This window comes from Zootoca vivipara, chromosome 12, assembly GCF_965207765.1.
Source record: "Zootoca vivipara chromosome 12, rZooViv2.hap1.1, whole genome shotgun sequence".
Taxonomy (NCBI): Eukaryota; Metazoa; Chordata; class Lepidosauria; order Squamata; family Lacertidae; genus Zootoca; species Zootoca vivipara.
Window position 1 is genome coordinate 39,360,334 of NC_142595.1, and position 16,446 is coordinate 39,376,779.

At 46.7% G+C, this 16,446-nt stretch overlaps 1 protein-coding gene across 1 annotated transcript; it reads left to right on the plus strand.

Annotated features, from left to right (window-relative positions):
• The first annotated feature begins 12,736 nt into the window (after positions 1-12,736).
• Positions 12,737-14,516, plus strand: LOC148683998 (uncharacterized). Its single transcript, XM_088655467.1, has 2 exons — positions 12,737-13,202; positions 13,826-14,516. Exons 1-2 carry the CDS (start codon positions 12,923-12,925, stop codon positions 14,218-14,220), a joined length of 675 nt encoding a protein of 224 aa, XP_088511593.1. The 5' UTR covers positions 12,737-12,922; the 3' UTR covers positions 14,221-14,516.
• Positions 14,517-16,446: the final 1,930 nt, after the last annotated feature.

The window sequence follows — 16,446 nt, forward strand, 5'->3', positions numbered from 1 at the left end:
GATGACGGAGCCAAGCTCCTCCCGCTGCCTCGCGATGGCCCAATCGAAAAGACCCTGGCCAAAGGCGGGCGCCTTTGTCACAGAGAGGAAAGCTGGGGAGGCGCCGGCAATAGTGCAGCCGCCGCTGCGCCAGGAAAGGGGGCAGCAAGGCAGGAGTTCACCAGGGCAGGAAGGCCCCCCTGCTGCGCTCCCTGGTTCCCCGCCATGCATGGCTTTGCCTGAGGGCGTGTCGGGGAGCTGGAGGGAGAGCGCGGCGTGACGGGCGGGAACGGCGAACTCGCGCTCCGCTGGGCTGTGCCCCTCCCTAGAAGCAGGGCTGGTGGGCGGAGACAGAGCGCAGCCCAGCCCAGCGGAGCGCGAGTTTGGCGTTCCCGCCCGCCGCGCCGCGCTCCCTGGTTCCCCGCCGTGCTTGGCCTTGCCTGAGGGGGGGGGGCAGCTGGCTTCTAGAGTAGGGCAGCTGCCCTAACTTGCCCCATGGTGGGTACGCCCTTGCTACCATCCCAAACATACCAAACAATCCATTGTATATAGCAGTGTTTCTCAACCTTTTTTGGGCCAAGGCACACTTGTTCCATGAAAAAAATCACGCGGCACACCACCATTAAAAGATGGGGCAAATCCTGGGGGTTGGGAATGGGTGGGGGACTGAGGTATAGGGAGGGTGGGGAGACAGGGGGGAAAGGAAGTAGGTCGACCCACTGGCACACACACACACACCCCAAAAAATGAGACTGAGAGAGGTCATTCCCACAACATTTACCTGCTTTGCCGGCCCTGGATGAGGTTGGTGTACTTGCTGAGAGAGCCCTCGAGCACCGCCTCCGTCGTCCTGCCTGCTGCCAGCCCCCCGCTCCCTCCTGGGCTGGCCGCGGCTGAGCTGGGGCTGCTGCTGCTGCCGGCACTGCCTCCCTCCGGCCTCCCCGCTGGTGTAGCCGCCGTCGCCGCTGCTCCTTGGCGGCCCGAGAGCCCTCCCCGGCTGGCGGAGGAGGACGGCGAGGAGCCCGCCGAGGTGGGGTGGCTGCTGCTGCGGCTGCTGCTGTTACTGCTGCCGCTGGACGGGGCTGCTGCTGCTCCGGAGTCCCCGCCGCCCTGCGCCGCTGCCGCCGCTGCCTTCTCCATGGAGCGCGCGGGGAGAGCGCGAGGAGGCGGCCTGGGAAATACCTGACTCATACGCAAGGAGGGAGAGAGGAAGGGCCGGAGAGAGAGACCCGAGGGGCAGCCTCCGCCGCCGCCTCCTCCTCCTTCTCCCGGGATTGCGGAAAGCGGCGGCGGCGCTTTGTGTCCGGCGGCGGAGAGATCCGCCCCGTCCCTTGATGTTCCTGCTTCCAAGCCCGGCCCCTCAGCCCAGGGGCGCGGCCATGAAGCGCTGCCTCGCTCAGGGAGCGAGCGCGAGGAGATGACGGAGAAACACCCTTCGCGCCCCCGCACCCTCCAGACTGACCCGGCCGGCTTCCTTTCTGGCGGGTCAGCGCTGCCTATTGGCAGCCGCAAATCGCCCTTCTCGTCGCCTCACGTCGCGGCACACCAGCCAGCGTCTCGCGGCACAGTAGTGTGCCGCGGAACAGCGGTTGAGAAACGCTGGTATATAGCCAGGCCCTAAGTTACAGCCACATCTGTTCCAACTCTACAGACAGAGACTCTCACCTAAGAGATCTACAGCAAACATTTTTAGAACTAAAATATCTGCTCAATGAAGTTAAACAACAGATCAACAGAGCCAGACTGATACCCAGAGAGAACTTGCTGCAAGACAGACCCAAAAAAGATAATAACAATGGCATGTATATTTATTGTATGATAAGATTAAGGTCCACAAAGGTTTTAAGAATCATATAATTAGAAAATCATTGTTCAATGTTTGGAGTAGATATAAAGATTTATTAGAAAGAAAAACACCCAAATGGATTTCACCATTAGAGGCTAAGGCCCATAAAAAGCTGAATATGGAAACTAGGTGGTTGAAATATAGGGATATTTTGTTGGAAGAAGGAGACCAATTAAAGATAAAGTCATATGAACAGTTGAAAGATAAGGTTGATGATTGGTTTCAATATTACCAGATTAATGAAGTGTTTAAAATGCACAGGAAAATTGGTTTCCAATCAGAAAAATCCAAGTTGGAAATGGAATTGTTAGAATTGAAAACAAAGAATCTTTCCAATATGTATAATTTACTGTTGGAGTGGCACACAAAAGATGAACAAGTGAAATCTGTGATGATTGACTGGGCGAAAGATGTGGGGCATAATATTATGTTGGAGGATTGGGAGAGGTTGTGGGAAAAGACTATTAAGTTTACAGCATGCAATGTATTGAAAGAAAACATGATGAAAATGATGTATAGGTGGTATTTAACAAATTAGCAAAAATTTATCATTCACATGATAATAAATGCTGGAAATGTAAAGCTGTGGAAGGAACCTTTTACCATATGTGGTGGACTTGCCCCATAGTAAAAGACTTATGGGGAAAGATTTATAATGAATTAAAGAAAGTGTTGAAAAACACATTTATTAAGAAACCAGAAGCCTTCTTATTGGGTATAGTCGGAAAAGAAATCCCCCCAAAAGATATCACATTTTTTTCTGTATGCCACAACAGCAGCTGGAATATTATTGATAGCTAAGAAATGGAAAACACAAGAGGTACCAACAGTAGAAGAAGGGCAAATGAACATGATGGACTATATGGAACTGGCTGAACTGACCGGGAGACTCTGCGACCAGGGAGAAGAGTCAGTGGAAGAAGTGTGGAAGAAATTTCAAGTTTACTTAAAGAAATATTGTATGAAGCGATTTGGAAGTGGATATAAGCTGTAGTTTTAGAAGGAAGAATAAAGTTTTGAGAAAAGTTAAAGTAAAATTATATAGAGGAATTAGTTAGGGAAATTATGTTAAAGAAGATATGTAGTATGAGTTAAAGATATGATTTAGAAATTGCTAAAGATGAATGATAATGAAGCGTAGATAGGGGGGACTCCAGGAAGTCACCTCAAAATGTGAAGAAAAGATTAAGAATTGAGAAAGTTTTTATTTTTTTTGTATGTTTGTTTTGTATGTGTGTTTATTGTTATGTATTTATGTTTTTTTTATTGTGCTTCAATTATAAACTGAATAAAAAAATGGGGGGGGAATAACAGAACACCACTAGTAATCACATACAGCTCCCAAGTTAAAACAGTTCAACTCATCATCAGAGATCTACAACCTCTCCTAGACAATGGCAGCTCCCTTTCTCAAGCTCTGGGAGGAAGACCTTTCATTGCCTACAGAAAGCCACCCAATCTTAAACAACTTCTCTTTTTTATTGTAGAAAGAACTTTATTTAATATCACAGAATAAAAAGAATTTCACACAATAAAATACTATACAATACATTGATTTAAAAATAATCTATACAGAGACTTTTTCCTTTTCTATATTGAATTCCAATCTCAATGTTAGAATCTAGAATTAACAAATAAGAATTTTGTTTTATTTGATTTATTTTTTGTCTTAAGCAACTTCTCACCCACAGTAATACATGGACACTGGTACCAGAGCCTGCAATAAACCCAGATGCCAACTTTGCTGTCACATACACCCAGACAACACCATGGGCGTAGGCAGGGGGGCAGGAGGGGGCAATTGCCCCCCTAGAAGCAAAGGCTGAGGGGCGCAGCAGTGTGGCAGCCCCAGGCTCCCGCTCCTGGCGCGAAGCTCCAGAGTCGCGCAGGGAACGCGAGCCTGTGGCTGCGTTCTCAGCGCCTCCCAGGTCTTTTTGTTTCGAGTACAATTTCATGCATTTATACTCAAAAGCAGGGTGAATAAAAATCAATGCTTTCTTAAAATCGGAATTTTTTTATTTAAATCGTATTTTTTAAATAATGTCTTTTTGGAAGAAAAATCTTTCTAAAGATAGTTTTCTTTTTAAGTTACATTATAGTCCAAAGGCTATTCATCAGGAAATAAGGATTTGTTTTAAGTTTTTTAGGTGTGCTAAAACTGAGTCTAAGTATTTTTTTAATTGTTTAACCACATCACTTAACAAACATGGATACATATGCTATAATGTTATTGTTTTAGTTAAATTGTTTAAATTGTTATTAAGGAAATGATTATTTTTTTGCCTTCCAATAAAGTACAGCAGAAAGTTGTCCAAATATATAAACAGTTATTAAACCCCACCACAATTTCATAATTATCTGTCTATGCATTTCTAATAGGATAACCCAATCAGTAATTTTTGATATAACTGTAAAAACTACTCTGAAAATTTATTATTCCAAAAAGGAAACCTTCTTCTGGTTGTAAATATTAAGATGATGATGATGATGATGATGATGATGATGATACCTCGGTTCAAGTACACTTCGGTTTGAGTACTTTCAGTTTAAGTACTCCGTGGACCCATCTGGAATGGATTAATCCACTTTCCACTACTTTCAGTGGGAAAGTTCGCTTCAGGTTAAGTACACTTCAGGTTAAGTACGGACTTCCAGAGCCAATTACACTCATACTTTGGGTTAAGTATGCTCCAGGTTGAGTACTCCATGGACCTGTCTGGAGCGGATTAATCCACTTTCCATTACTTTCAATGGGAAAGTACGCTTCAGGTTAAGTACAGACTTCCGGAACCAATTGTTTACTTAAACCGAGGTACCACTGTACCGGCAAGAATGAGGCTTTCTGTAAAAAAGGATTTAAATTAATCATTCCTTTAGCACCTCCTGCTGGGCTCCGCCGCGCTGTCGGGGAAGGACTAGACCTGGTGCCTGCCTCCTCCTTCGCTGCTGCTCGGCGCCCTGCGGGACTTGCAGGAGTCGGATCTGGGGAAGTTCAAAGGCGGATTCCACACGCTCCCACTGCAGGGGCAGGCGAAGGTTCATCAGAGTCTCCAGCATGGGCGCAGCCAAGGGGCCAGGGGGATAGCTTCCCCCCCCCCATCAATACAAATCTGAGGTTCTGCCCCCACCCTAACAAATATCCTGGCTGTGCCCATGGTTGCCAGTCCTCATATTGATGCCTTTTGGTCAAACGTTTCGAAGGAAATCGGTGTGATTATCAGATAGATTTCTACCCAAAACTTTGCCTTCTCTCTCTCTTTACGGGGATAAAGCTTCCTTTACCTTAAAACACCTAATTGTTTTCCTCCCCTTAGTTGCCTGGTCTGGAGGGGTGGCATTTTGTAGTTCTACCTCAGGCAGCGCCATAGCTGGGGGGCGGGGCTAGCTAGCCAGGTTTTTTGTCCCAGGCGGAAACCTCCAAAGGGACGCCATTGAAGCTCCCAGCCTGTGTGTGTGTGTGTGTGTGTGTGTGTGTGTGAGTGAGTGTGTGTGCCAATGCACATGGGCATGTGCCAAACTGGGGCTTAGATCTGGGTGAAATAAAGCCTAGTTTGGGCCCTGGCCTCAGGTGCCAAAATGTCTTGAGAAAGGTGGTACAGAAAAACCCGGTACATTGCAATGTCTGAAAAGCTCACCATCACTTGAGAGTACAGTGATACCTCAGTTTACAAACTTAATCATTTCCGGAAGTCTGTTGTTAAAACAAAACTGTTCTTAAACTGAGGCACACTTTCCCTAATGAGGCCTCCCGCTGCCAGTGCCCTTCCACCGTTCAGATTCCGTTCTGAGACCGAGGTAAAGTTCTCAAGCCAAGACACTATTTCCCATTTTGCGGAGTTTGTAAACCAAATCGTTCTTAAACCGGACTGCTCTTAAACCGAGGTACCACTGTGGGGTTAAATGTGGGGGTTGATCTGATGGAATTTGCTGCCACCTCGTGGACTTTTGATATGCATATAAGAAACAACACTTTGAATTTCCTGGATCCCATCTGCACTGTATGTTTACAATGGCATCTGAATAATAATAATAATAATAATAATAATAATAATAATAATAATAATAATTGTATACCCCGCCCATCTGGCTGGGTTTCCCCAGCCACTCTGGGTGGCTTCCAACCGAATATTAAAAACAATACAGCATCAAATATTAAAAACTTCCCTAAACAGGGCCGCCTTCAGTTGTCTCTTAAAGTAAGGTAATTGCTTATTGCCTTGACATCTGCTGGGAGGGCGTTCCACAGGGCGGGTGCCACTACCGAGAAGGCCCTCTGTCTGGTTCCCTGTAATCTCACCTCTCGCAACGAGGGAACCGCCAGAAGGCCCTCGGCGCTTGATCTCAGTGTCCAGGCTCAAGGATGGGGGTGGAGATGCTGCTTCAGGTATACTGGACCGAGGCCCTTTAGGGCTTCAAAGGTCAGTACCAACACTTTGAATTGTGCTCGGAAATGTACTGGGAGCCAGTGTAGATCTCTCAGGACCGGTGTTATATGGTCCCGGCGGCCACTCCCAGTCACCAGTCTAGCTGCTACATTCTGAATTAATTGCAGTTTCCAGGTCACCTTCAAAGGTAGCCCCATGTAGAGCGCATTGCTGTAGTCCAAGCGGGCGATAACTAGATCATGCACCACTCTGGTGAGACAGTCTGCGGGCAAGTAGGGTCTAAGCCTGCGTACCAGGTGGAGCTGGTAGACAGCCGCCCTGGACACAGAATTAACCTGTGCCTCCATGGACAGTTGTGAGTCCAAAATGACTCCCAGGCTGAGCACCTGGTCCTTCAGGGGCACCGTTACCCCATTCAGGACCAGGGAGTCCTCCACACCAGCCCGCCCCCTGTCCCCCATGAACAGTACTTCTGTCTTGTCAGGATTCAACCTCAATCTGTTAGCCGCCATACATCCTCCAACCGCCTCCAGGCACTCACCGCCTTCGCTGGTTCTGATTTAAAAGAGAGGTAGAGCTGGGTGCCTGTTGTCTTTGTCCATGGAGTTTTCTTGGCAGGGATACTGGAGTGGCTTGCCAGTTCCTTCTCCAGGTGGATCACGTTTAGTCAAAACTCTCCACTATGACCTTTCCATCTTGGGTGGCCCTGCAGGGCATAGCTCATAGCTTCTCTGAGTTATTCAAGCCCCTTCGCCACGACAAGGCATTGATCCATGAAGGGTTGATTATATTCTCTGCAGCCAAAGATGGAGAAGCTCTATACAGTCAGCAAAAACAAGAGCTGGAGCTGACTGTAACTCAGATCATCAGCTTCTTATAGCAAAATTCCAGCTTAAACTGAAGAAAGTAGGAAAAACCACTGGGCCAGTAAGATACAATCTGAATCAAATCCCTTATGAATACACAGTGGAAGTGAGGAACAGGTTTAAGGATTTAGATTTGGTGGACAGAGTGCCTGAAGAACTATGGATGGAGGCTCATAACATTATACAGGAGGCAGCAACAAAAACCATCCCAAGGAAAAGGAAATGCAAGAAAGCAAAATGGCTGTCCAACGAGGCCTTACAAATAGCGGAGGAGAGGGGGCAAGCAAAATGCAAGGGAGATAGGGAAAGATACAGGAAACTGAATGCAGATTTCAAAGAAAAAAAAGCAAGGAGAGACAAGAGGGTCTTCTTAAATGAGCAATGCAAAGAAATAGAGGAAAACAATAGAATGGGGAAAACCAGAGATCTGTTCAAGAAAATTGGAGATATGAAAGGAACATTTCATACAAAGATTACCATAATAAAGGACAAAAGTGGTAAGGACCTAACAGAAGTAGAAGACATCAAGAAGAGGTGGCAAGAATACACAGAGGAATTATACCAGAAAGATATGGAGGTCTCGTAACACCCCAGGTAGTGTGGTTGATGACCTTGAGCCAGACATCTTGGAGAGTGAGGTCAAGTGGGCCTTAGAAAGCACTGCTAATAACAAGGCCAGTGGAAGTGATGATATTCCAGCTGAACTATTTAAAATTTTAAAAGATGGTGCCATTAAAGGAGCCGGCGAGGCGGGAGTGCAAGCACGGGTGGCTCCGTGTACTGCCTTGCAAACGGCCCCCTTTCCTCCGGGGGGCGTGGACGTTGACCATGCCTCCTGGGGGGATCCTGGCCATGTCATTGCCAGCTAGCCAATCAGGTGGCTGGGGGGCGTGGCTGGGGGCGTGGCTGGTGTGCACCCCCTAGCTTTGATCCTGGGTATGCCCATGCCTCCAGACATGCAGATGAGATGGATTAGCTGGCAGATAAAAGCCCTTCCCCTTCATGGATCACTGCCTTGTCGTGGCGAAGGGGCTTAAATAACTTAGAGAAGTTATGTTTTGACCAAACGTGATCCACCTGGAGAAGGAACTGGCAAGCCACTCCAGTATCCCTGCCAAGAAAACTCTATGGACAAAGACAACAGGCATATAAAAATTATGACGCTGGAAGATGAGCCCCTCAGGTCGGAAGGCGTCCAACATGCTACTGAGGAAGAGCAGAGGACAAGTACAAGTAGATTCAGAGCTGATGAAGCGGTTGGGCCAAAGCCGAAAGGACGCTCAGTTGCGGATATGCCTGGAAGCGAAAGGAAAGTCCGATGCTGTAAAGAAAAATATTGCATAGGAACCTGGAATGTAAGAACCATGGATAGAGGTAAGCTGGATGTGGTCAAAAATGAGATGGCAAGAATAAATATTGACATCCTGGGCATCAGTGAACTAAAATGGAAGGGAATGGGTGAATTCAGTTCGGGTGACTATCATATCTACTACTGTGGGCAAGAATCCCGTAAAAGAAATGGAGTGGCCCTCATAGTCAACAAAAGAGTGGCAAAAGCTGTAATGGGATGCAATCTCAAAAATGACAGAATGATCTCGATACGAATCCAAGGCAGACCTTTTAACATCACAGTAATCCAAGTTTATGCACCAACTACCGGTGCTGAAGAAAGTGAAATTGACCAGTTCTATGAAGACTTACAACACCTTCTAGAAATGACACCAAAGAAGGATGTTCTTCTCGTTACAGGGGATTGGAATGCTAAAGTAGGGGACCAAGAGATAAAAGGAACAACTGGCAAGTTTGGCCTTGGAGTTCAAAATGAAGCAGGGCAAAGGCTAATAGAGTTCTGTCAAGAGAACAAGCTGGTCATCACAAACACTCTTTTCCAACAACACAAGAGACGACTCTACACATGGATATCACCAAATGGGCAGCATCGAAATCAGATTGATTATATTCTCTGCAGCCAAAGATGGAGAAGCTCTATACGGTCAGCAAAAACAAGACCTGGAGCTGACTGTAACTCAGATCATCAGCTTCTTATAGCAAAATTCCAGCTTAAACTGAAGAAAGTAGGAAAAACCACTGGGCCAGTAAGATACAATCTAAATCAAATCCCTTATGAATACACAGTGGAAGTGAGGAACAGGTTTAAGGATTTAGATTTGGTGGACAGAATGCCGGAAGAACTATGGATGGAGGCTCGTAACATTATACAGGAGGCAGCAACGAAAACCATCTCAAGGAAAAGGAAATGCAAGAAAGCAAAATGGCTGTCCAACGAGGCCTTACAAATAGCGGAGGAGAGGAGGCAAGCAAAATGCAAGGGAGATAGGGAAAGATACAGGAAACTGAATGCAGATTTCCAAAAAATAGCAAGGAGAGACAAGAGGGTCTTCTTAAATGAGCAATGCAAAGAAATAGAGGAAAACAATAGAATGGGGAAAACCAGAGATCTGTTCAAGAAAATTGGAGATATGAAAGGAACATTTCGTACAAAGATTACCATAATAAAGGACAAAAGTGGTAAGGACCTAACAGAGGCAGAAGACATCAAGAAGAGGTGGCAAGAATACACAGAGGAATTATACCAGAAAGATATGGAGGTCTCGTACACCTCAGGTAGTGTGGTTGCTGACCTTGAGCCAGACATCTTGGAGAGTGAAGTCAAATGGGCCTTAGAAAGCATTGCTAATAACAAGGCCAGTGGAAGTGATGATATTCCAGTTGAACTATTTAAAATTTTAAAAGATGATGCTGTTAAGGTGCTACACCCAATATGCCAGCAAGTTTGGAAAACTCAGCAATGGCCAGAGGATTGGAGAAGATCAGTCTACATCCCAATTCCAAAGAAGGGGAGTGCCAAAGAATGCTCCAACTACCGCACAATTGCGCTCATTTCACACGCTATCAAGGTTATGCTTAAAATTCTACAAGGCAGGCTTAGGCAGTATGTGGACCGAGAACTCCCAGAAGTGCAAGCTGGATTTCGAAGGGGCAGAGGAACCAGAGACCAAATAGCAAACATGCGCTGGATTATGGAGAAAGCTAGAGAGTTCCAGAAAAACGTCTACTTCTGCTTCATTGACTATGCAAAAGCCTTTGACTGTGTCGACCACAGCAAACTATGGCAAGTTCTTAAAGAAATGGGAGTGCCTGATCACCTCATCTGTCTCCTGAGAAATCTCTATGTGGGACAAGAAGCTACAGTTAGAACTGGATATGGAACAACTGATTGGTTCAAAATTGGGAAAGGAGTACGACAAGGTTGTATATTGTCTCCCTGCTTATTTAACTTATATGCAGAATTCATCATGCGAAAGGCTGGACTAGATGAATCCCAAGCCGGAATTAAGATTGCCGGAAGAAATATCAACAACCTCAGATATGCAGATGACACAACCTTGATGGCAGAAAGTGAGGAGGAATTAAAGAACCTTTTACTGAGGGTGAAAGAGGAGAGCGCAACATATGGTCTGAAGCTCAACATCAAAAAAACCAAGATCATGGCCACTGGTCCCATCACCTCCTGGCAAATAGAAGGGGAAGAAATGGAGGCAGTGAGAGATTTTAATTTCTTGGGCTCCTTGATCACTGCAGATGGTGACAGCAGTCACGAAATTAAAAGACGCCTGCTTCTTGGGAGAAAAGCAATGACAAACCTAGACAGCATCTTAAAAAGCAGAGACATCACCTTGCCGACAAAGGTCCGTATAGTTAAAGCTATGGTTTTCCCAGTAGTGATGTATGGAAGTGAGAGCTGGACCATAAAGAAGGCTGATCGCCGAAGAATTGATGCTTTTGAATTATGGTGCTGGAGGAGACTCTTGAGAGTCCCATGGACTGCAAGAAGATCAAACCTATCCATTCTTAAGGAAATCAGCCCTGAGTGCTCACTGGAAGGACAGATCGTGAAGCTGAGGCTCCACCTCATGAGAAGAGAAGAATCCTTGGAAAAGACCTTGATGTTGGGAAAGATGGAGGGCACTAGGAGAAGAGGACGACAGAGGACGAGATGGTTGGACAGTGTTCTCGAAGCTACGAACATGAGTTTGACCAAACTGCGGGAGGCAGTGCAAGACAGGAGTGCCTGGCGTGCTATGGTCCATGGGGTCACGAAGAGTCGGATACGACTAAATGACTAAACAACAACAACAAAAGCCCTTAGCCAGCAGCCATTCCCTCTCTCAGCCATATCTTCTTCAATGGGAACACATCTCCAGAGAATCTACAGTTAGGATGGTTCTCCCTCTCGGCCTGCAGCCAAGAGAGAGACCAGATGGAGCCTTACTCTACTAAGTAGACTCCAGATGTATATATTTGTAACTTTTCTACATAAGCCTGCCTTTCTGAGATTACGCTGTTAACTCTATCTTATTTTAATACTATTGTGTCGTGTATTTCTTTTAAGAGGGACAAAGGGGATTTGCCAGGAAGTATAATGTTGTAGAGGTTTTAACAAACCTAAACGCACACTTTTGCTGTGCACAAAAGGGGAATGTCACTCTGCTGATATTGGAAGCTTGATAACACAAGCTTGGATAGGATCTATCTAATAATATATCCTAATTCACATCCCTAACATTCCCACACAGACCAGCGCCTGGCTCTTCGCATGGCTTTTCTCTTTATTTCTTACAAACCTGCTTAGTCCCCCCAAGTCCCACCACCCCATCTCTCCAGAATTTCGCTCCTGCAAGAGCCGTGAGCTGCACACCCTCCAAGCGCCCCTATTTTCAAAAGCCATCCTGGATTTACAGAAGCCGTCTGGTTTCTGATTGGATCCTGGAATGTCCCACTTTTCCTTAGGATGTTCCTATTTTCATCGGAGAAATACTGGAGGGTCTGGAGTTTTGTACCCCCAAGCCAAGGAGATACAAGTAACTAGAGAACCTTTAGAAGAAACCTAAAGGCAGCCCTGCATAGAGAAGTCTTTCTTAAAATTTAATGTTTTATTATGTTTTTATATATGTTGGAAGCCGCTCAGAGTGGCTAGGGTAACCCGTCCAATGGGCGGAGTATAAATAATAAAGTTGTTGTTGTTCCCCTATTTTCATCAGAGAAATGTTGGAGGGTTTGCCTGCACAACTTGGCACCTGGAAGCATTGACGCAGCAAGATCAGGTGGTACCCGGTGGGGGGAATTTATTGTCAAACCCCATTGATTTTTTAATTTTATTTTTTATTGTTTTTGCCTGCAAAAATGTTTTGACTTTATTTCACATTCTCTTACAAAGGAATGTGGATTCTGGGCCTCTGATAACAAGTAGGTGACTGTTGACAGATACTTAAATCTACAGAATGGATTGTGTTTTGTCTTGTGTTATTTTATTTATAGCAGGCATGTCCAAGAGACTACGATCTACTCCCACTATAAAAAAAAACTGGCAGTGACAAAAGTTGTTGAGTTCTTTGGGGGGAGCCAGAGTTATTGAGCTTTCTTTGGGGAAGCCAGAGTTGTTGGGCTTCTTTGCAGAGCCAGAGTTGTTGTTGAGCGTTGGGGGGGGGGCGGAAATCGCGGCACCTCCGAGGCGCCAGGCAGCTACACCTCCCTTGCTCCGCCCCTACCTGAGTGGCTTTTGTAAGCAAATGTTTATAATGGGGAAAACCGTATCTGCCCAGCGTGCTAAGAAAACAGACAGAGAAAAGCGCGGCCACCTCTTAGGAGCGTTTCCGCCACCTTTTGGCGCTTTCGCTTTCACTCAGGCCACGCCTCTCTCCTCTCCTCTCCTCAATCCGTGTCCTACATCCCCCGCTCTCCAACCCCACCCAGGCACGATCGCTGCTTTCAATCTTGCAGCTTCCGCGAAGCAAAGTTCATTTCGCTGGCACTGAAGGAGCACCATGGCGAAGAAGAGCGCCCGGGACTGCCTGCTGGAGTGCCTGGAGAACTTGAACAAGGGCGAGCTGAGGCGGTTCAAGGCGAAGCTGAACGAGTTCCCCACCCCAAAGGGCTACGACAACATCCCCAAAGGGCGACTGCAGAAGGCGGATGCCCTGGACCTAAAAGATCTGCTGGTCAGCTTCTACACCGAGGAGTACGCAGTGAAGCTGACAGCCAAGGTGCTGAAAACTATCAACTGCAGGGACCGCGCCAAGGAGCTCCTGGCCGCCACTAGGAAAAGTAAGGAGCGGCTGGGGGGAGAGAGAAGCTAGGTGATCTTGCGCCCCTGGCAGAACCGTCCAAAATTGCGCCCCCTAGCCAATGAGAAAATAGCTCCTCTTTCCGCCTCTCCTCCAACCCCTCCACCCTCCACCCATTCAATTCCTCAGGCACTTCACCTTGTAATGAATTCTTTCACAGACAATCCAATATTTAAAATATTATTTCTTAATAAAAGGTTTTGGGGCGCTGCAAAGGACCCTGCAGCGAAGCCAGCAGGTAGAGCCCCTTCTTGCCTAGGGTCCGTTACTTTTCGACTCCCCTGAGCCTGGGAGAGCCCTCCTTCACCCCCCCCCCACGCCACCCCCCAAGCCTATTAGGAGCGCGACCAAAAGACAGCTCAAACTTTCGTTTCATCTGTTTTGAAAGGGCGTTGCCAGCAGCTTCCCGGCCCCTCTTGATTCCCCTGAGTGCCCAATGCCACCCTCCCCGTTCGTCGGCTCAATGGCGGGGAACTGCGTAAGGAGCAAAGGGGCGGTGGATCTTCCTCCGCTCCCCGAGGGTCCTGGGTCAGTCGGGTTCCTAGGGCAGCCATTCCGCTCTTGGCCAGCCTCCAGCGTACTTTTTCTCCTTTTTTCCTCCAGTACTGCCGCGGGCGCAGCCAGCCGGGAAAGGACGCGCAGCCCCCAGACGACCGCTCGCAACCCAGAGAGGACGCGCAGCCCCCCGAGGATCGCTCGCAAGCCAGAGAGGACGCCCGGCCCCCGAGGATCGCTCGCAGCCCAGAGAGGACGCGCACAGGCCCGGCTCTAGTTGTAGTCCCGGTGGCACGGGGCGCCAGGGTACCGGGCCGGCAGGGGGGGCGCTGCGCGACTGGAGCCATCTCCGCCCCTCAGGGCTCCCAAGATCGCTCGTAGCTCAGATAGGATGCTCAGCCCTCTACGGTGGCTTGCAGGCCAGTCATCGCTCACAGGATCGCTCACAGCTCCCCCAAGGATCGCTTTTTAGCCTGCCATCTAGCAGCTACCGGTACTGGTAAACAGGCCTGCTGCACAATTGTTGTTGTTTTATTATTATTGTAATAACAACATAAGGGCTCAGGGTCCCTTCAAACTCTACTATTCTAGGATTCTAGGATTTTTTTTTTCTTTTTTAAAAATTCATATTTGTTTCCCATACATGTCAAAATCCACAGTAAGCAAATAAAATCTCAAAACATTCAACATTCAAAATGTGTGCTTAAATAAAAGGGGGGGGGGAATTGTGTTGCTTGTCTACTTATTCTGTTGTTACTCTCGAAACAAAATAAAAAAAATTCCTTCCAGTAGCACCTTAGAGGCCAACTAAGTTTGTTATTGGTATGAGCTTTCGTGTGCATGCACACTTCTATTACTCTATTAGCATTTAGCTTCCCTCCACCCCAAACTTGGATCCTTAGTTTTCTACTTTATATGCATTTCCAATTATATCTACTCATCTGTTTACCATAGTTTCCACTTGTCTTTACAGGAGTTAGTCTAGTCCAGTACCTTCCAACCCTACAATTCTCTGGTGCAGCTTTGTGCAGATTTTTAGGTTCAAGTTGGATGCAAGGCTTGCATAGGATTGCAGCCAATCTTATGCACCTGTCGGCTCGGGAATAAGTCCCACTGATCATTATGAGACTCGCAGGCGAGTAGATTGCTGCTGTGAAGTCCTGCTTTTTAAATAAATGTTTTCCTTTTCAGATAATACAGAGCATGGTGAAATCACAATAAATACAACCTCCCCTTCAGTAGTTTCAAGCACTACTTCAGGTTCCACATAATATCTGTGTGGGATGTGAAACAAAAGAGCCATCAAGTACAACATCCCTAGAGTGGACATAAAAAGGGGATGTCTGGACCAACCAGTCAAAACTTCCTGTTTCCTACTAGGCTGGGACAGACTTCCTCAACATGTGATCAGAGGTGGGCGTGGCCTCACCTGTGCAGGTAAGAAAATACCTTAGTGGAGGCTGCCATCTCTCTGACTACATTTGTCAAATAAGCAACACCTGCTTAGCCTAAGATGCCTTCTGGGATCCATTTGTGAACAGAACGTGTGAGCAAACTCTTTTATACAAGACTGTGTTGTGTCTATCCTTTTTAAGAGGGAATAAAAGGGGAATTACCAGGAAACTTATTTTAGAGGCTTATGCAAGCCTGGCAAACCTATCCGCTGTGTGAGTTTAAAAGGGGAACGTTACTCTGCTAAATCATAGAACTTGTTAACACAAGTTGGGAAGGATATAATTAAACAATATATCCTCTCCTGCCTCCCTGAACATTCCTACACTGATGTTTCAGGGCAGTTCACGGAGCAACATCAGTTGTTGGCTTAATCCCAAGTGTGCATAGCATACCAACTTTAAAATAAATTTTGAAAAAGCACTAGCAGGACACACCATGGGGTGGGGGGGTGGGAGGTGAAAAACTAGATTGATTTTCTGAGGTGGAGGTAGGCCTTTCATGGAGTATAACACTTACTTGCATGCCTACCGAAACCAAACTAATTCAGGGTTGTACCAGATGTGGAAGAAGATTCAGAGCAAGAAGCCAAAGTATGACCATAAGTATTCCCACAATTTTTATTTTTATTTTATTTTATTATGAGCACAGGAGGAACAAGATTTACCACCACAGCAGGTAAGTCTGTATGTTTCAGTAGTGGCTGGCACCTGTTGGGACTGATAGGGTGGAAGGGAGGGAGCCCAGCAGTAGGTGGCACTAGAGCAAATGACAGGCAGAGCCAACTAATTCTAGTTTTGCCTCCATCCTCCTCCCTGCTGAGCTTTACAAGAGACTAAGGAGAGGAAGCTGGCACAACCAAGGCCACCCCCTGCACTGGATATTAGTAAGACGGCAGGCAGGTGGGTGCTGGCTGATGTTGGTGGAACAGTGCCCATTCACCCTGATAACACCAATTTCCATTGCCAGTGTGTACTTGGTCTCCAGCAACCAGAAGACCAGTTGAATGTTCCTCTTCTGCTCCTTCCCCCTCCCCACCACTCCATTTTGCCTGAATGGCAGCAGAGATCAATCCGCTGGCAAAAGATGCCCATGTGTTCTATGGCACAAAACCACTTCCTTTGCTACCCTAACAACTCATACTTAGGGAACCATTGGCATACCAAGAAGCTGGCCTGGCTATTCCACAACTGAATCCTCCATTAGATCTCAAGTCTTGCTTGATTCAGTAATTACAACATTATTGTTTCTGCTATCAGCCTGCATATGTGCTGCTT

Bases quoted from the DNA above. Each gene is read 5' to 3' on its own strand.
- LOC148683998 (XM_088655467.1), top strand. From the start codon at position 12,923: ATGGCGAAGAAGAGCGCCCGGGACTGCCTGCTGGAGTGCCTGGAGAAC. The intron at 13,203-13,825 runs GTAAGGAGCGGC...TTTTTCCTCCAG, and splicing joins CCTGGCCGCCACTAGGAAAA to TACTGCCGCGGGCGCAGCCA.